This window comes from Peromyscus californicus, unplaced genomic scaffold, assembly GCF_007827085.1.
Source record: "Peromyscus californicus insignis strain IS unplaced genomic scaffold, ASM782708v3 Scaffold_5__1_contigs__length_169319896, whole genome shotgun sequence".
Classification (NCBI taxonomy): domain Eukaryota; kingdom Metazoa; phylum Chordata; class Mammalia; order Rodentia; family Cricetidae; genus Peromyscus; species Peromyscus californicus.
Genome location: NW_026294573.1, coordinates 14,965,749 through 14,985,654, shown reverse-complemented (window position 1 = coordinate 14,985,654; position 19,906 = coordinate 14,965,749). Strand labels below are relative to the sequence as shown.

At 52.8% G+C, this 19,906-nt stretch overlaps 2 protein-coding genes across 5 annotated transcripts; one reads left to right on the top strand and one right to left on the bottom strand.

Moving 5' to 3' along the window:
- Positions 1–260: 260 nt before the first annotated feature.
- Positions 261–11,699, bottom strand: Slc66a1 (solute carrier family 66 member 1). 4 transcript variants are annotated; one of them, XM_052718134.1, is made up of 10 exons: positions 11,619–11,696; positions 11,220–11,385; positions 8,877–8,956; positions 8,036–8,276; positions 4,384–4,513; positions 3,743–3,830; positions 3,202–3,344; positions 2,957–3,049; positions 2,115–2,300; positions 261–718 (listed from the first exon to the last, which is right to left on the bottom strand). In XM_052718134.1, the coding sequence occupies exons 4-10, from the start codon at positions 8,197–8,199 to the stop codon at positions 641–643; spliced, it is 882 nt and encodes a 293-aa protein (XP_052574094.1). In that variant the 5' UTR covers positions 8,200–8,276; positions 8,877–8,956; positions 11,220–11,385; positions 11,619–11,696; the 3' UTR covers positions 261–640. The 4 variants fall into 4 exon arrangements, with proteins under 4 accessions (XP_052574094.1, XP_052574097.1, XP_052574096.1 ...); XM_052718137.1 differs by lacking the exon at positions 8,877–8,956; XM_052718136.1 differs by lacking the exon at positions 11,220–11,385 and having other exon boundaries at positions 11,619–11,674.
- A 37-nt stretch (positions 11,700–11,736) lies between these two features.
- On the top strand, positions 11,737–19,469 carry LOC128097543 (aflatoxin B1 aldehyde reductase member 2). Its single transcript, XM_052718133.1, has 7 exons — positions 11,737–12,073; positions 15,482–15,669; positions 15,843–15,947; positions 17,447–17,543; positions 17,726–17,825; positions 18,546–18,675; positions 19,061–19,469. The coding sequence occupies exons 1-7, from the start codon at positions 11,752–11,754 to the stop codon at positions 19,220–19,222; spliced, it is 1,104 nt and encodes a 367-aa protein (XP_052574093.1). The 5' UTR covers positions 11,737–11,751; the 3' UTR covers positions 19,223–19,469.
- The last annotated feature ends 437 nt before the right edge of the window (positions 19,470–19,906 follow it).

Sequence of the window (19,906 nt, the reverse complement as noted above, 5' to 3'; positions counted from 1 at the left end):
CGCTTGGGGCTCACCACCTCACCCTAGGCAACCCCGGCGAGCACGCAGAGAAGCACGGTCAGGCCAAGCCTCTGGGACCGTCCAACCAAGCCCCACCTAGTTATCTGCCTCGCAGGGAGCCACTGATGGGTAGGGCCCACCAGGGTAGGGCCCATCTATAAGAGGACATGGATGCTGGACATGGGTCCCCCACCAGTCTGGACTTACCCTAGGTCCCTGCCCAGACCCCAAGCACCATGGGAGGGAGCAGCAGAAACAGGTCCAGCTGAAAGGTATCATTTACTAGGTTGTAGCCAGTCAGAGGGACAACCCTGGGTCCCCTGGATATGATGTAGCCTGGGGTACACAGGCAGACTGAGGTAGGTGGATGGGAGGTGGCCACACCATCTTCTGGGGCCTCTGCTATGGGTCCCCTGCAGGCTCCTCGAGCAGCTGTCATACCTGAGAGGTATGTCCCGGCACAGCATGATCCAACTGCAGACCTGTCTAAAGGCCAGGCATGGAGGGGAGGCAACCAGGCCCAGAGTTCCAGGCCTCCCTCAGGCCGCCTCCTAGGCCCAGTCCAGGGGCAGCAGCATCACTGCCCACACTTCGCTCTTCCTGGGATGGCAGCTGAAGTTCCCGTCATCTAGGGCACAGGTCAACTTGGGAGGAGAGGCTCTTGCTCTGAGGTGGCAGTAGTGGTGTGGCTCCTGTACACCAGGAACTGGACCGAGATCTGAGGACCGCGTTAAGACCACAGCAGACACCCTGGGCTGGCGCTGTTCCCACCACTCTTCCCTGTTCTGCAGGTGACAGAGGCCCCAGGACCTCCTAGCCTTGCTCTTGCTCTCACACCGCCCCGAGTGCCACCCCCGGTCCCCCAGCTCAGCCATCAGGAACCCTGGAATAAGACCGTCTTCCTCTCTACGACACTAAGAGGCTGGGCCATTTGGGGCCTTTCTCTCTCACTACACCCCATGGGGATGTAGCAAATGTTGAAACAAGGGCCATGTTTACTTTCTGTCAAGTGGGACCCAAATAATACCTACTTGGCAACATTGACAAAGCACTCACAGAGTGCTGGGTGGGCCACAGGGGAGGACGCTCAGACACTGATGCCATCAGCTGTTACCCGGCGAGCCAGCGACTACTAACTCAGACGAAAGGAGAGAAACACTGGGGACTGATGCTTTCTGCTGTGTCCCTCAGAGAGGAGGCAGTGGAGGTCGGGAGCCGAGCCCACTCACGCTTGCCTTCACGCTCTAGCTCTCGTTTCCAATGCAGGGGTGCACTGACTTTTCTATTCCTCGGGGCCTTTGCACAGGCTGCAGCCGGACTCGGCTCCCTTGCTTTTCCCTGAATAACTTCTCCCCCAGTCCAGGTGAGATGACACCTGCTGAGGCCTCTGTTTACCCCGAACCAGGGCAGTCCAGTGGTGATACGCTCCTGCCGTCTTTCCCTGCAGCACTTGGTACCACTGAAGCGAAGTAACTACCTAAAAAACCTGGTGCTTCTGTCCTTGCTCACGGATGGTGCTGGTCCTGGCTAGGTGCCTGGCACACAAAAGAGGTGCATACTCTTGATGAACGGATGGACTGATGGATACAGATGGACGGATGGGGGTGGGTGAGTAGATGGATGGATGGATGGATGAATAAATGGAAAGTTGAATGAATGAGTGGGTGGTTGAGTAGATAGATGGATAGGGGGTTGGATGGATAGATAAATGGACAGATGGATGGATGGGTGGGTGAGTGGGTGGATGGATGAGGCTGGAAGGGTAAACAGGATGAATGCAAGGTTGAACTGTAGATGGGAAGATAGGTAGATGAATGGATGTGTGGATGAATACATGAATGGATGGGTGGATGGATAGACAGGTGGAGGGGTGAGTATGTGGATGGGTTGTGGGTGGGTGAATGGATAGATGATGAATAGGATGATGTTGGATATGGGCAAATGGAAGATGGATAAAAGGCTGGATTGTAGATGAATGGATATGTGGATGAATACGTAAATGGATGGGTGGACAGATGTGTAGAAAGAGGGGTGGACAGACAGGGATGTGCATGCCGAAGCAGAGGCTGCCTTGCCCACATGACTTTGCCAACAGTACACACCTTAAAGGATACAACGGTGTCGAGCAGCAGCACACCCAGGCTGCCCACGAGCCAGGGCAGGTGGTGCAGCAGGTAGCTGCCCTCGCTCTGGCCTGCCTCAGGGTTCTTGAACAGCACGCTCAGCCCGTACAGCATGTTCCCCAGCATCACCAATGCAAACAGTGAATAGGAAACGCCCTGGGTCGACTGCCGTAGGAACTGGGAGAAAAGGAGGTGATGTCAGAGACCTCAGAGGGTTCTTGTCTACAACAGCAGCACTTGGGAGGCTAAGGCAGGAGGATCATGAGTTCAAGGCCAGGCTTACACTATATAGCCAGTGAGGGGTCAGTCTGTCCCCTAAACCAGAGAGGGCTCTTATCACTCTGGATTGTAACCGTCCGTGTGTGTACCCTGGGTGGTACATACTCTGAGCTGGTTTTTCATCGTGTGCCCAAGGCCCAGCATGGACTTGGCACCCAAAACAGCCCTATCCAGGGCTCAACTCCAAGCACTTCTCCCAGGACCCCAGACACCATGGCTGCCTATGCCTGCTGGCCACCGGCTCTGAAGCCCACAGGGACTCTTCCTGCCGGGCAAGCCTCCAGTGGGGGTCCTCATCATCTCCTGTCCACTCTCTGGCTTCTCAGCTCAGCAACTCCCTCACACCTGACCTCCAATGTTGCTGAGACACAGTCTCATGTACCCCTCCACAGCAAGTGTCATGGGGCCAATTTCCCAGAGGCAGAAAGAGGCTCAGTCAGCTGGGAGACTTTGCCCACATCAACAGCTGCTGTGGTTAAGATCTTCTGAACAAAAACATTGCTCAACCTGCCAGCCCTCCTTCCATGTGACCCACACCCCTACCGAAAGCTCACATTGGTGCGGATCTGAGGCAGCCTTGAGAGCAGGTACAGCACGCTGGAGATGGAGCCAATGACAAAGCCGATGACCTCCTTCTTTGTGAACGGCTGGGGGGCGGAGAGGCGGAAGCGGGCATTCACTATCTGGTGGGAGTTTTAGGGAGCAGTCTCCCCAAGAGGGAGAGTAGCCCCCACAATTTAATAGCTACATGATCATGCAGGGGAATGAGAGTCAGCCCACCCATGTTACCATCCCCTACCTTATTGCCAGACTCCACAGACAAGAGCATCCGTCCCCGGAAGCCTGCCCTGGGGAGAGCCACAGGATCAGCGATGCTTAACAGTGGTGTGATACACACCGTCCCCAAGATGAACAAGAGCACAGAATTGATAGGGGTAGACACTGGATTGAGGCAGGAGAGAAGCCACGGTTAGGTATCTAGGTGACAGCAGACAGCCTGGGATGGGAGTCCCAGCCTTGCTTCTCAGTAGCTGTGTGACCTTGGACAAGTGACCTAGCCTCTCTGTGCTTCAGTCCTTCATCTGTAGAATGGGGATACAACAGTACCCTTCCCCTAGGGATACAAAGGAAAGCCAGCCAGGGCAGAGGGGTCAGCACTCTACCCTAGAGGCTGCTCTATGACTCACCCTCCTTTCTGGCTCTGAACCAGAGAGAGGAGAGAGCAAGTGGGATCTCCCTGCAGCTTCATCTATATGTGTCTCCATCTCAGCCTGCTTCAACTCAGGTCCCAGACCGTCCAAGGCCAGCAGAGCCCGACCCAGAGTGACCCCTGGACTCACATGGAGAAGGCCGGTTCTTGAACTTGTAATGGAAGTACAGGGTCAGCATCACGAGGTCAGCCAAGACGTAATACACAGCCGTGTAGGTCTGTGAAAGAGAGGCAGACCCGAGTAATGGCTGCTGTCCTGGGCCGATGCAACCACCCCGGCAAGCCCTCCACTGCACCCCAGCTGGTGACCAGCTCTGGTCAGAAGGCTCCCTCTTCCTACCTAGGCAAATGAGGGGTCAGGTGGACAAGGGATCCTGCAAGACTCCAGCCTGGACAGTCAACAAAGCATCGAGTGCCAAGAGTTGAGACAAACAGTCAAGGCCTTCCCGACTGACCCTGGTTCTGCTGGCCATGGAATGTCAGTGGTTCCCAAGGAAAGCCCCATTTGCTACTTTGAGGGCCCCATGCTCAAAATTTTTAGTTGGGCCCCCAACCCCTCAGAACCACAGACTGTGGTGTGGTGTGCTTACATGGCAAACGGGGAAAACTGAGACCTGAACAGAAACCCTGACTCACCCATGGTTATACACAGCATGGTGGCCATGGAGTGGCCGACAGACATGAAGCCCCGGCCTCTCCTCCCACAGCTGCTCCCACTTGTCCTCAGCTGCCCTGCTGTGCCTGGGACCCACGCACCCGGGACCCACGCACCTGCAGGGGTAGCTGGTCTGCAAGGAAGGAGCCGATGAGGTTGCAGGAGTCTCCGCCGATCCAGCCCAGGAGGAACCAAAAGGACAGGGCCTGGTCCATGTTCCCTGTCTTGCAGGCCTTGATGTACTGGCTGAGGAACAGGAGGGGACGCGTGCTCAGAGGCCGAGGCCTAAGAAGCCACTTTAAAGGGCCAGTAAGAAGACCTTAACAGTAGGGCTTGGGCAGTGATGGGCAAGAGATGGCCCAGGGGCTTAGGTTGGAACCCAGAACTTCAAAGGCAATATCCTCAGAGCATTTATTTGATCTGTGGAGGAATTTTACCAGTGGGAACCCTTACCAGCCCAGGAGCACAGCAGCTGTGTATCTTTCTAGACAGGCCCGCAACCTTATTCAGTCTCCCCCACTGCACCCTGGCATCTCCAGAAGGGACCAAGGGTCTGTACAAGTTTCCGAAGCAGGTGCCCAGCCTTGAGAAACACCTTGGCTTATTTTTAAAACCTGGTTGGTGGGATTGAAAGCATGGGTAGGGCAGCTGAGGTGGGTCTGAGGCCCGGCCCGGCCCGGCCTCTTTTAGGAGTCATTGATGGTAAGACACGCAGACCTTCAGCCTGGTCACTGTAAGGGCACCGCAGAGAAGGAAGGGTGGCCAGATTCTGGTGGCTGTTTCACGGGCTTTGGTCCCTTGGCTGTCTGCCCTAAGGCCCTTCATGCTGTGGCTGGGTTGGGTGTGAAGCCAAATGTAATGTAAGTCGCTGCTGCTAAGGGGTCTGGCCACGGACCTAAGCCCCCTGTGGCAGTGACCCCTTGAGTCCCAACACAAGGACAGTCAGGTCGATGAGGACACCGCACACTGGGGACCGAGATGGCTGTGTTACTCCTAGGATTCACCCTGGCCAGAGCCTCTTGACACAGCTCCGTTGCTGCTGTCACTACTTGTTTGTGGCAGGCCTCAGACAGTCCAGGCTGGCCTCAGACCCTCTGTGTAGGCCTCCACTCCTGGGCCTCAGACAGTCCAGGCTGGCCTCAGACCCTCTGTGTAGGCCTCCACTCCTGGGCCTCAGACAGTCCAGGCTGGCCTCAGACCCTCTGTATAGGCCTCCACTCCTGGGGCTCCAATCCTGCTCTTGACTGTTACACATGGTGGTTCACAACTGCCTGTCACTCCAGTTCCAAGAAATCAGACACCTTCTTCTAGCCTCTGAGAGTACTGCACACGTGATGCACAGACATGCATGCAGGCTAAACACCCATACATACAAAAGAAGAAGAAGAAAATTAAAAACTAATTAAAAAAGAAAGAAAGAAAGAAACTCAAGAGCCAGGTGCAATGGCACACGCCTTTAATCCCAGCACTCAGGAGGCAGAGAAAGGTGGATTCCTATGAGTTCGAGGACAGCCTGGTCTACACAGTGAGTTTCAGGCTGCTGGAGATAGTGAGCCTCTGTCTCAAAATTAATTAGTTAGTTGATTAATTAATAATAAATAGCCAGGCAGTGGTGGCTCATGTCTTCAATCCCAGCACTTGGGAGGCAGAGGCAGGCAGCTCTCTCAGAGTTTGAGGCCAGTCTGGGTCTATAGAGCAAGTTCCAGGACAGCCAGGGCTACGGAGAAAGACCCTGTCTCGAAAAACAAAACAAAACAAGATAATAATAACAATAATAATAATAATGAAAAATTTTAAAAAGAAATTCATGAGAATAGAGAGACAGCTCTACAATTGAGAGTGCCTGCTGCTCTTGCAGAAGGCCCAGATTCAGTTCCCAGCACCCACATGGAGGCTCCCAACTATCTGTAAACTACAGTCCCAGAGGATCCAGATACCGACTTTGGGTACCAGGTACCAAGCACACATGTGGTGCACTTAAATACATACAAGTAAAATAACCAAACACATAAAATAATTTTTTTAGAGAAAATGAAAAGAGACTCAGGAGTGGATGCTACATGTGTAATCCCAGCAATTTAGAGATGGAGGCGGGAGTATCAGGAGTTCAGGGTTACAGGGTCTCCCTAGATAGCCCAGGTTGGCCTTGAACTCATGATCCTCCAGTCTCAGCCTTGCAGGGACTGGAAAGGGGATAGGGTATTACAGGATACATGCTATGCATATGGAGGTCAGAAGACAACCTCTGGTATTAGTCCAGACCTTCCACCTCGTTTGAGGCAGGGTATCTTGTTCACAGCTGTATATGCCAGGCCAGCTGGCCCACAAGCTTCCAAAGATTTTCCCGTTTCTGCTTTCTACTTCACTGGGAGCATTGGGATCACACACATACACCACCGTATCCACCTTTACGTGGGTTCTGGGGATTCGAACTAAGATCCTCATGATGAAGTAGCAAGCAATTTACACTGAGCGATCTTCCCCAGCCGACAAGCATACATTTTTTTTAAGATTTATTTTTAGTGTGTAAGTGTTTTGCTGGCATGAATGTATGTGCACCATGTGTGTCCCTGGCGGAGGCCAGAAGAGGGCGACAGATCTCCTGAAACTGGAGTTAGAGGCAGTAATCATATGGGTGTTGGGAATCAAACCCAGGTCTTCTGCAAGAGCAGTGAATGCTCTTAACCACTGAGCCATCTCCCGAGCCCAAGAGCAAATTTTTTTGTTTTTTGAGACAGGGTTTCTCTGTGTACCCCTGGCTATCCTGGAACTCTATAGACCAGGCTGGCCTTGAACTCACAGAGATCCACCTACCTCTGCCTCCCGAGTGCTGGGATTAAAAGTGTATGCCACCACACCCAGCCCAAGAGCACAACAGCCTTGGACGATAGAACTCTCAGTGAATTTCTGATTTCACTTCTGCCTGCCTCACCCTCTCACGATGACCAGCCAGGCATGACGGTAGCTGTTCCTTCTCTCACACACCTGCTGTTCCTGGCCAGCTGCTTCCTGCCTGCTAGTAGCTCATACCCCCAAGTTCTTCCTGCCTCTGCCGAGTGGCCAGGGGCTCTCTTTCATGCTTCACGTAACTGGACACTGGCACTATGCCAGCTCTCCAGCTTGTGCACATACTGGGTAAATGAGATCTAAGGCCCAGAGCAAGGCAATGTGACCCGGGTCACAGCCAGGAGGTGGCAGAGCTGAGTGTGGACACTCTGGACCCCTGTGCAGTAATGTCCTTGTCCCCCAGCCCAACAACAGCCACACGATTTTGTAGTTCCCGCTTCCGTCTTCACCATCAGCCTGTCTTCACTTGAAGGACACAGCCATGTCTAGTGCATCCCAGCCCGCCCATTCTCCAACCCCATCTCTTTCCAACAACAAACAGCACATTACCTAGCCCTCATCTTGTCTGGAAAACAGGGAAAGGAACTCTGCCTATTTCACGGGGCTGTTAATGAGGACCAAAGGAGGTAAACCCCACCAGCACTTAGACACGGGCCAAGAACACAGTGGGGGGCTCAACACATGGTAGAAAATGTTACTATTTCAGTAGCAGCATCCCTCAGCGTGAGGTCTGGCCTGTGAGGACTCCATGCAGCGTCCCATCTTCAGAGCAAGGTGGCCTCCAGTGAATGTGATCAAGGAAGGGAGTAGACCTGGCCTGGACTCCAGACCAGTCAGCGGAACCCTCAGGGCAGGACAGGGACTGCTACCAAGCCCGAAGCCTCACCTGCTCCTGCCACAGAGGCATATATATATACTCACGGGAAGGTAGACGCAGCAAAGCATAGAATGGAGACCAGGCCCAGGCCCACGCTGGCCTCATCCCAGCCATCCTGAGCACATTCACCAAACACATCCCAGATCCACTGGATGGAGCCGTTGGGACAGAGGGAAAAGTTGCTTGTGCCCAGCGTCCTCCAGACCATGGCTGCAGAGGGAGGGTCCCAGCAGAGAAGAAGGAGGAGGTGTGTGGACACAGTTCAGAGGCTGTCAAAGGCTCGTCCTACAAAAAGAGAAAGAGGTCTTCAGGGATGGGAGGTCTAGCCCTTTCCATGATCCTGTGATGTCAACTGGCCCTGTCCTCTACACAGTGAGGATAATGTCAGGCCCTACTTCATATAGCTGCTGTGAGTTAAATGCGTTCATATGCAGAGGGGGCGGGCCTGTATGCCAACAGCAGCTTTGGATACAACTTGTGAACATGTAGGGTTTTTTTCTGTTTTAGAGGTCAGATCCAGAGCCCTGCATGTGTTGGACAAGATGTCAACAACTGTCTTGCGTCCTCAGCATTTTTTTTTTTTTTAACTTTGTATCTCAAGAGGGTCTCACAAATTGCCCAAGCTGGCTTTAAACCTTCAACCCTCCTGCTTCACACATCTGAGTGCTGGGATTACAGGTCTGAACCACCAGGCCAGGCTTCCATTCCTGTGTCATTTCTATACTCTGACAAGGTCTCTGAGGCCAGGCCTCACTGGAGGGAAGACTACCCTTGGCATCTTTCGTGTACGAATGAGAAGGTGGTTCCTAGGGTTGCCCAGGTACCCAGACAGGATGCTGGGGCCCATGTTCCTCACAAAGCCTGAAAGACATACATGACACCTACCTGCAAGGAAGCCACAACCCACACCAGAGTATGGCTGGTGGAAGGATCAGGAAGAAAGGAGTCCTCCTAGTTCCTTGTACCTGCACAGAGTAGGACACTGTCACTCGTGCATGACAACCTAGAGAGGGAGGGAGAGCCACCTCCTCCAGTCCCTGGCATGCGTTCACACATTCTGTCCTCGGCCTGACTCAATGGCACACTATTGGCATATTCTGGAGGAACCTGAGACCACAGTAGGGAAGTCATCTGCCAGGGCCACCCAGCCAGAAAGCGAAAGAGTCAAACCCCCAAGCGTGAGGCTTCATTGGAGGCTGCCATGGCTTCCCATTTGTCACTGTGCTAAGAGGGTGCTTCCTCATCCAGATGGACTCACTCCTGGACTTTCTTAGTTCCCACTTAGGCCAGGGAGGCCTGACCGCCTCACAAAGCTCAGGCTGGACCCAGGATTGCTGAGCTTGCGATGATCAGGCTAGGGAGAGGAAGCAAGGCAGCTCCTTTTCTCAGGAGGCCCAGACTCTCAGGAGACCTAATGTGACCAGCTACTAGAGTTGGGGGTAAGGGTGCCCCAGGTTACTGTGTGGCTAGCTTATCGGGGTAGCTCCAGTATGGGGCAGAGAATGAATGGAAGGCTCTTCCCTGGTCTCCGTGGCTGGTGCAGATGGTATCAGCATAGCCAATTTTGAGAGCAATTACCTGACACCTTAATTCACACACAGTCCAGGTAAGAGCTGTGCCTAAGAAGCCCTCTTGTTTATCAGCCACACACATCCTACTGGCCTCCCCTGCTCCATGCTCCCATGTAGGTTCTGAATAGGTCTCTACAATTCACACATCCATACACTGTCATCCCTCAGGCCGGTTAGGGAACACTGTCCCCATTTTAAAGGTAGGGTTGAGTGGCTTTGGGCAAGTGAGTCAGCCTGTCTGAGTCTGTCTATGAACCAGGGCTAATATCGTTCTGAGCTAAACATACCTCTGAGCCCCACATCTGACCCATATTAGTGATGTTTTAAAGATGAGAAGGCAGTATCTTGACCACTGTGGAGCCTCTCATTCCCTCTCACCAGGCTAGGCAGGAAATGAAGTAAGAAGCTTACACTGTGGGTGTAAGCAGCTCTCCCAGCTTCTTTGAAGACTCTTTTCTTGATACCAAAGTTTGAGCCTAGGACCTCATACATGCTAGTCACGTGCTCTACCACTGGGCTACATCCCTCAGTCTGAAGGATCCTGACTCTCATGGTTCATTTCCAGAAAGGCTGGCTGGGAGACAGATCTCTTGAAATACCCCACTCCTCGCCAACTCCAAGCAAAGCCAGGGAAGTGCTTCCCACCAAAGCAGATACAGGTTCCATTTTGATACTGGATCAAATTTGAATTCACAGAGACAGGGTCCCAAGCACCCACAAGAACTGTTATCCTAACTTCATTTCCTAGCCCAGGTCCTCAGAGTCCCAGGCACCTGCACAGGCTGTTTCTTCCTCTAAGGAATCCTTCTCCACCACAAATGCCTGGTAGAGATACCATGACCCATTTCTAAACTGTCTTCTCCAAGAGGCAGTTGCAGTGACCTCCTCTTGTCCCCTGGAACACACTTCTGGAGAAGACGCATCCCTATCCTTGTTAAACATTGCTCTTCAAACAAGAAGTCTCTCTCCTTCTCCTGTTTGTGTATCTCCTATCCTCGTGGTCTGGATCTATTATCTGCACAACAAAGGCTCAGAAATGCAAAGGAAAGGGGAGGTAGCATGATAAAGAGGAGAAAAAGGGAGGAAAGAAAAAGACATGAGAAGGAAAGAGGGGAGGAGGAGAAGGGAAGGGAGGAAACTTGTGAATTTCGGGTGGGGGGAGGCTAGGACTGAGAAGTCCCTCTGAGCAAGTGATGGAGCTTCAGCGTTCTGATGCATATAATAAAGGGAATCATGAAAGGTACTTACCTCCTAGACTGACTGCACACTTCAATAAAACCCAGTCCAAGCCATGATAATGGCGTGAGCCTAGGAACTCATACATGTCGGTCAAGTGCCCTACCACTGAGCTACAATCCCCCAGTATTAGGAAGGACTCTGGCTTTCATGGTTCATGTCCAGAAAGGCTAGCCAGGAGACAGTATCTCCCACCACACCCACCTCCTCCAACTCCAAGCAAAGCCAGAAAGATGCTTCCCACCGAAGCACATTTGACACAGTCAACAGTAACATTCTGTTCTTGCTGTAGTCCCCTGGGTCACATAGTAGCACACAGTATACACTAACTGAACAAGATCTGAGACTATAGCAGCCCTCACACTTCTAACCAACCCTCCTTGAAATCCTGCCGAGAGAGGGGGCATTCTGGACTCCCTACCTGCAGACCTGGGGAGAATGTGTCAGGAGATCCCGCATTGGCTCCGGGATCCTACCCACTCTAGGCCTCCAAACCAAGGCTCTAACTCCTTCCGGTGACTCTGCCGGTTCCGAGGGATAATGACAGGGCAGCCGCTGGGGCAAGCGCCGCAAGGCCCCCGCCCAGTCTGGGGAAAACAAGGCAATCAGAAGCCAAGAGACCGGAAGGCGGGGACCGGCAGGTGAGACGTGGAGCCAGACCCGAACTCGGATCCCAGGCCAGACCGGGTATCCCGCGCCCCCAAAGGGGACCGGCGCCAGGGGCTGTGCGGGGCTGGGGGATGGTGTAGGGAAGAATTGACAGGGCCCACCTGGAGTCCCGACCCCGAGCCAGGCTGCCGCCAGCCCCCTGCAGTCTCACCAAATGAGGATCCACAACCGGACTCAGCTTCAAGGTCCGTAGCCCGCCTGGGTCAGCTGATCTCCGCGACGCCCCGCCCCGCCGCGCGCTGTGGGCGGAGCCCCAGGCGCCCGGGCGCGCAGGCGCAGTCTCCATGCTGCGCGCGGCGTCTCGAGCCGTGGGCCGCGCTGCGGTTCGCTGTGCGCGTCGCTCCGGGCCTTCCGTAGCGCGTCCTCTCGCCATGTCCCGGCCTCCGGCACCCGGCGCCACCTCGGGCGCCCCTCTCCGGCCCGCCACGGTTCTGGGCACCATGGAGATGGGGCGCCGCATGGATGCGAGCGCCAGTGCCGCGACCGTCCGCGCCTTCATGGAGCGCGGCCACAGCGAACTGGACACGGCCTTCATGTACTGTGACGGCCAGTCCGAGAGCATTCTGGGCGGCCTGGGGCTTGGGCTGGGCAGCGGCGACTGCACAGGTAACCGCCACACCTGCCCCCCACTCCCTGCACCGAGTAGAGCTGAGCTGGTACCCGCATCCGGAGTGCACCGCCCAGGGTCTGCACCCGGGAGCTTCGTAAGCTCCCATACCCACAGCTGTGTGGACCCCAAGCTCCTAAGGCACCGGTAGTCCTGAACTACTGAACTGAGCTTTGTCCCGCCTCTCCTTTGAAGCTTCTGGAGTTGCAGGGGCCGGTGCTGGGAAGCTCCCCCAGTGTGACCTCGAGCCTGTTCTGGCCCCTTGCTTCCTACCTCAACCCCTGCTTCCCAACTCTCTATTTGCTCTTAGCCGCCCCCTCCCCCCAACCAGGCTTTGTGCTTATGCCCTTCTCTCTTACCCTCACCAGCCCTAAGCTCCAGGAGCATGTTTCTCTTTCCGGTCTTTGGTCATCTCCTAGACTTTGTCCTATGCAGCTGACAGTGTCTGTGCGTCTCAAGGAGATCTGTGGCAATGCCAAGGGCCCTAGGGGGCGGGGGTCGAAGGTAGCGTGGGGAGAGGGCACTTCCAGCCTTTCTATCCACGCTGTGCCCGGTCTTGCAGCGGGGGCTGCTACAGTGGGGAGTGACTAACCCACAGAGGGAGTTCCAATCCCTCGTGGAAGACTGAGGCCGTGATTGCTGGGGAGCACAGATGGGAGTAGCTTGTGGAGGCCCCGGGGAGAGCAGTAAGCAAAGCTCATAGAGCACTGAGGCTAGACCTTAACAGTGTAAGTAGCACTGTGCTGGGTAGAGAACAAGAGAAAGGGGGCACTGGAGGCTGAAGGCTTAGCTGTTCCATGATGGAGCTTGAGAGTGCAAAGTACATGTATGGGGCAGGATGGTCAGTAGCATGTGTCCCTTGATGGAAGATGAGGGGAACCGTCCCTCATTTGCTTGAAACCATTGGAGGTCTTAGGAGTGTGCCTGATATATAGGGAGGTCTCTTCTTTGCCTTCCCGAGACTCCTCCTCCCAGTTCCTGTGCAGTGGTCCTCCCCAAGGCCCCTTAGACTCACCATGGTAGAACTGGAGGGGCATAAGTAAGCCGATCTCTCAAGCCCAACACTGCAGAGTTTACCTGGCCGATTTGTTTATAATGATTTTCTCTTTCTTTCTTTCTTTCTTTCTTTCTTTCTTTCTTTCTTTCTTTCTTTCTTTCTTTCTTTCTTTCTCTCTCCCCCTCTCCCCCTCTCCCCCTCTCCCTCTCTCCCTCTCTCCCCCTCCCTCCCTCGCCCCCCTTTCTCTTTCTTTTTGGTTTTGAGAAACAGGGTTTCTCTGTCTCTGTGTAGTCCTGGCTGTCCTGGAACCCCCTCTTGACTCACTAGAGGCCAAAGTCCTCAGGTCATTCCTGTGGCAGAAGTTCACATGAGAAGGCCTGGGGGGTGGGTGTTGTAGCCAGGAGATGCTGTGGTCTTCTCTATCCTGTGGGTAGATCAGAGGCCTCCCCTTTGTCTTGCTGAGTCCACATAAGCAAGTATCAGTGCACAGAATCCATCTGTCCATCATCAGGCCAGGTAGTTGGGGTTCCCTCTCTGGGAAGAAACAGTGCTGAGTTGGTGACTGGGGAGCATCTGCAGTGGATTGGAGGTACAGGCTTCTGGGGGGCTGAAAGATTGATTGCTGCCAAGGAACATATTCAGGTCCCTGTATCTCTTCCCTAATTGGGGCGGGGGCGGGGGTTGTTTTGTTTTATTTTGATTTTTCGAGACAGGGTTTAGCTTTGGCTGTTCCAGAACTTACTTTGTAGACCAGGCTGGCCTCGAACTCAGAGATTCACCTACCTCTGCCTCCAGGGATTAAAGGCATGTACCACCACTAACTGACTTTTTTATATTTTTTTATACTTCGTTAATTTATTTGTATTTGTGCTTTGCCTGCTTGTATATGCGCCCACAGAGGCGAGAAGAGAAGGTTGGGTACCCTGGAACTGTAATTACAGATGATTGTGAGACTGTCATGTGCGATTTTGGGAATCGGACCTGAGTCCTCTGCAAGAACAATAAATGCTCTAAACCACCGAGCCATCTCTTCAGCCTCCGTTGCATAAATTCTTACATAGTACTTAGTGGTCTCCCTGCTTTCAGGCCTGTCTCGCTGAGTTCCTTCTCTATTTTATGGCTAGAGGGAGCGAAATGATGGGCTCATCATCCTGACAAAACTTGGAACATCAAGTCTAAAGATGGCATGGTGTTTGAGCACCTTTGGAGTGGAGTCTGCACTCTTCTCATGTCTCAAATCCTATACCCCCCTGCCCTGCGATATATATAGTCTTAACATTCAAAATGCAGCCTTGTGTGGCAGGCACCTTTATCCACTGAGACAGCTTACCAGCCAACTTTTAATTTCTATTCAGGTCCTTTGCTCACTGAAAAAAAATTAAATCTTTTAAAGATTTTTTTTTTTTTTTTGGTTTTGGAGACAGGGTTTCTCTGTGTAGCTTTGCGCCTTTCCTGGAACTCACTTGGTAGCCCAGGCTCACAGAGATCCGCCTGGCTCTGCCTCCCAAGTGCTGGGATTAAAGGCGTGCGCCACCACCGCCTGGCCATGTTTTTTTTTTTTATTGTGGGTGTACAAATGTTTTGTCTGCATATATAGATGTGGGCCATATACCATACAGCCTGTGCCCAAAGAGAGTGTTGAACGCTCCGGAACTGAAGCGATGGATGGTTGTGAGCTGCCCTGTGGGTGCTGGGACTCGAACCTGGGTCCCCTGCAAGAGCAACAAGTGCTTTTAACTGCTGAGCCAGTTCTCCTGACCCTATTTTGTATCTTAATTAAAAATTATTTTTAAAGCTCTCTTAGTTCATAGAAAGCATGATTGTCTCCATATAAAATCAGAAGGATTTTAAGACTGTCTAGAATTTAAGATTTATTTACTTACATATTTCATATATATGAGTGTTCTATCTGCATGTATGTCTGCACGCCAGAAGAGGGCATCAGATTCCATTATAAATGGTTGTGAGCCATCAGGTGGTTGCTGGGATTGAATTTAGGACCTCTGGGGGAACAGCTGAGCCATCTTTCCAGGCCCCTACCTAGAATTTAAGAGGAAAAAAAAAAATGACTTAATCCCTGTGCCCTCCATGTGAGGACAATTCTATTGTCACTTTATTTACAGATTAGGAAATAGTGAACAAATTAAGTAATTTAGCCAGGAACATTTACATTTACATGGACAGTGGGTAATTCTAATAAGTCTTTTTGTTCTTGTTGTTTGGGTTTTGTTTTTTTGGGGACAGGATTTCACTGTGTAGCCCTGGCCTGTCCTAGAACTCTGTAGACCAGGCTGGCCTCACAGATCCTCACAGAGGATCACCTGGCTCTGCCTCCTGAGTGCTGGGATTAAGGACATGCACATGCTTGGCCTTTTAATACATTTCTTAATCATTATAATCTTCCTGCAAGTGAAAATTGCCACCAAGGCCAACCCTTGGGATGGGAAGTCACTGAAGCCTGACAGTGTCCGGTCCCAGCTGGAGACATCACTGAAGCGGCTACAGTGTCCCCGGGTGGACCTCTTCTATTTACACGCTCCTGACCACAGTACCCCAATAGAGGAGACGCTTCGTGCCTGTCACCAGCTGCAGCAGGAGGTGAGGGTGGCCCCTGAGCCCAGAGGGGTGGTCTTTATACCTCTCATCCTGACTCTGCTGTGACAGTGAGGCTTGCTGGGCACCCAGGGCAGAGCTGGGCACAGATGCCATTGCCACCCAGTCGGTTCTCCCTTCCTGGTTCCCTGGCCTGAGATGAGTCCTCTCCCCTGCAGGGCAAGTTTGTGGAGCTTGGCCTGTCCAACTATGCCTCCTGGGAGGTGGCTGAGATCTGTACCCTCTGCAAGAGCAATGGCTGGATCCTGCCAACCGTGTACCAGGTGAGGGGAACGTGGTGTGCTGGGGCTACCCAGACCTCAGAGCTCAGCTGATCCCAAGTCATCTTGTGCTTCAGACCCCTCCTTAGACCTCTCCAGAGTAGCCTCCTCAAAGCCTGTGGGTACCACCTAGTTTTTCACCAGCCTCACAATGGTACACCCGCTTTCTTACTGCCTGAGCACACACATCTTGATCCCTTCCTCCCATCCTGCATTGCAGCCTAGAACATACCTCCCCACATCCTAGAAGAAGTACTCACCTTTGACCTAGAAGGCCCTTTCCTGGGAATCCCCTCCCCACATGCCCTCAGGGCCTCCAGTCTCTGAAAGCCATCTTCATCCACTGAGCCACCTTGAGTACCTCCTTCATCTCAGAGCCCACCTTTACTGCATTTCTCCGTGGATTTTTGTTATTGTGTGTGTGTTTCCTTTGTGGTACTGGAGATTGAATCTAAGACCTGATACATGCTTATACACCTCAGCCTGCTGTCTATCTTTTTAATTTTATTATTGCATCTCTTGGAAGCAGAGAATTTGCTAAACTTTTGAGTAGTTGTGATTTCAGCATCCAGCCCATAAAGGAGGCCTAGAGATATCTCTAGATTGATAACCCAGGCCAGTTTCCCCTCCCTGTGCCCAGCACTCTGAACCCTACTCCATACTACAATCTCTAGAATTTAAGAAAAAAGTATTATTTAGTCCCCGTGCCCTCCAGGTGAGATTTGAAATAATTGAACCTGGGAAGGTTTAGATTTAGAGTTTTCAAAGCAGAAAATTTCAAATCTGGGCATACATACAGGTGCACACATGGATGTCTGAGGCAGGAGGATCACTGTGAGTTCAAGGTGAGCCTGGGCTACAGAGCAAGACTATTTCAAAAAACAGAAACCAGGTTTAACAGGTGAAAACACTGGGTGTGCAACCATGAGGACCTGGATTCTCATCCCCCGGTTCACACACACAGCCAGGAGTGATTGCCCAGTTCACACATACAGCCAGGAGTGATTGCCCAGTTCACACACACAGCCAGGTGTGATTGCCCAGTTCACACACACAGCCAGACATGGTTGTGTGCACCTGTTACCTAGTGCTATGAAAGACAAGGGAATCATTGGGACTTGCTCGGTGCCCACCCAGCTCCAGATTCGGTGAGAGGCCCTGTCTCAGGAATAAGGCAGAAACTGGTACAGCAGGACCCCCAACATCCTCCTGTGGCCTCTGCACCCATACACATCTACAACACATACCTACAGACACACAAAAATAAGTAATAAGTGGAGGACTAGCAGGCACAGGGTACAGGCCCCCAGCCCCAGCTACTGGGGAGGTTTAGGCAGGGGGATCACTTGAGCCCAGGAGTTTAAGAACAGCCTGGCCAATTTACCAAGACCTAGTCTAAAAAAGACAGGCTTCCAAAATAGATTATTTTTAAAAAGAAGAAAGCTGGGTCCCTCTCCTTGATACATCCACACTTTGCAACAAGCCCCTCTCCTTCCCTGCAGGGCATGTACAACGCCACCACCCGGCAGGTGGAGAAGGAGCTCCTCCCCTGCCTCAGACACTTTGGATTGAGGTTCTACGCCTACAACCCCTTGGCTGGTATGGGCTGCCATGGGGACAGGCCCTGTAGGTGGGTGGGCATGTCAAGCCCAACTCTGGATTACTGCCCTATTGATGCCCTTTCCAGGCTCCTCCTGCTCTCCAGTTCAGGGCTGGGTGGGACCAGGCAGCCTCTGGGCGGAGTCTGGGCCAGGGTCTGACTGTGGCCACCCCTCCCACAGGGGGCCTCCTGACGGGCAAATACAAGTACGAGGACAAGGATGGCAAGCAGCCCGTGGGCCGCTTCTTTGGGAATAGCTGGGCTGAGACCTACAGGAACCGGTGAGCTGGGCTTCTCTGCGTCAGGATGGGTGGGGGTGGGACTTTATCTAACTGAAGTTCTTAGCTGTGCTCCCGGGGATAAAACCTCCTACTGCCCCCCCCCCCCCCATTTCTTGATTCCTTTTTTTTTATTTTTCGTGGTTTTTCTAGACAAGGTTTCCCTGTGCAACAGCTCTGGTTATCCTGGCATCTGCTTTGCTTTGTAGCCCAGGCTGGCCTTGAACTCACAGAGATCCACCTGCCTCTGCTGAGTGCTGGGATTAAAGGCGTGCACCTCCACTGCCCAGCTGTGATTCTTATAAGAAATAGCAAATCCTAAGGTTTCTCTTTTTCTTCTACCTCTGTAAGAAAGTGAGGAAACCCCACCCCCACCCCCAGACCTTGTGGTCACATAAGCCATTGCTACTCTGAGAAGTGCCCTGCCAGGAGGGAGCCTTGGGTAGAGGCTTGGGCGGCCAGCGCTAAGTCTGGGTTTACAGCAGCTTCTCTGTTGTACTAGGCGGATGGTAGACAGGTCTAGGAGTTACCAGTGAGGCATCTAGGGAGCAAATGGGCAATCCAGGAGCTTCTTAAGCCCTGTAAAGGAGGAGGTCTACTCCCAGGGAGAGAGAGACCTCCTTTCCATGCTACAGATTGGGTGGGAGCAGTGTCTTAATAGGCTCTGGCTTTAGTCCCCAGTGTGACCCAAGATTCTCACCCCTGGCCACTCTCCCCACTCAGCTTCTGGAAGGAACACCACTTCGAGGCCATCGCCCTGGTAGAAAAGGCCTTGCAGACCACCTATGGCAGCAGCGCCCCCAGCATGACCTCTGCTGCCCTGCGCTGGATGTACCACCACTCACAGCTCCAGGTAGCCCAGCACCAGGAACTCATTTTCTGCCCCTTTAGGGGATCCACAGTTGCCTTTAAGTTATTTCTAGAGAGAGTACTTCTTCCAGAGCTAGAGAGGTCATTTGGTGTATAAAGTGCTTGCCAGGCAGGCACGAGGCAAGTGTCTTATAAAGAGAGGGTGGGTTTTTACTTAAGTCTCCCCAGGGAAGAGCTCCTGTGACAAGGGGCAAGAGTGGAGTCACATACATTGAGCTGTCAAAGACCCCTTCAGACCTTCCTGGATGTTCAGGACAGATATACACAAAGATCCCGGAACTTACGAGGGGACAGGCAAGGAGGGGCATGTACAACAGGAACCACCAAGTAGCAGAAAGGTGCTGAGATCGGGCTGTCTCCCTTTGCAGGGCACCCAAGGGGATGCAGTCATCTTGGGCATGTCCAGCCTGGAGCAGCTGGAGCAGAACTTGGCTGCCACTGAGGAAGGGCCCCTGGAACCGGCTGTCGTGGAGGCCTTTGACCAAGCCTGGAACCTGGTCGCCCACGAGTGTCCCAACTACTTCAGATAGACTGTCCTGGCTCAGGCTGCCAAGGGCCTTCCCGCCACCTCTTGGGTTCACACCCTGGCCATTCCTTGCCTTATGCTGACTCAGTGGGTCTTTCCTCTGACCTCCACCCACACAGTCTTCTAGATTGCAGCCCTGCTCCCTGTCACCTTCATGATGAGGAAAGGCTGGCTGGGCTGAGTCCTACAGCAGCTCTTCCTGTCTAAATAAAGCAGGCATCTGGCCTGGCTTCAGCCAGGAATGAACCTCAGACTGTCTCCTCTACTGCTCAACACCTGCTCCCTCCATGCTGCCTCAGGACCCATGAGAAAGGGTGGAACCAGGAGCTGAGGCTCCAGAGAGCATAGATGTGGGAGTGTCTGACACTGCCTGGCAAGGGTCCCCCCACCATGTCCTGATGGAGCCTCACCCTTCAATCTTCTGCTACAGGCTGAAGCAGAAATATGAAGTAGAAGTCTTGCATTCTGTTGTTAAGAGTCGGGCTGCTGGTAGGTCTGAGACCAGTTCTGGGAGAGGAAGGGAAAGGAACCACGATGGAGAAGAATGAGGATGAAGATGAGGACGGAGACAGAAAAGAGTTAGAGTTATGAGAGGACAGGAGGAGAAAGGACAGAGAGGAGCTGAGTATAAGAACAGAATTGAAGCTGTGTAGATAGAATTTAATCTCAGAGGAATAAAGAGGATGGA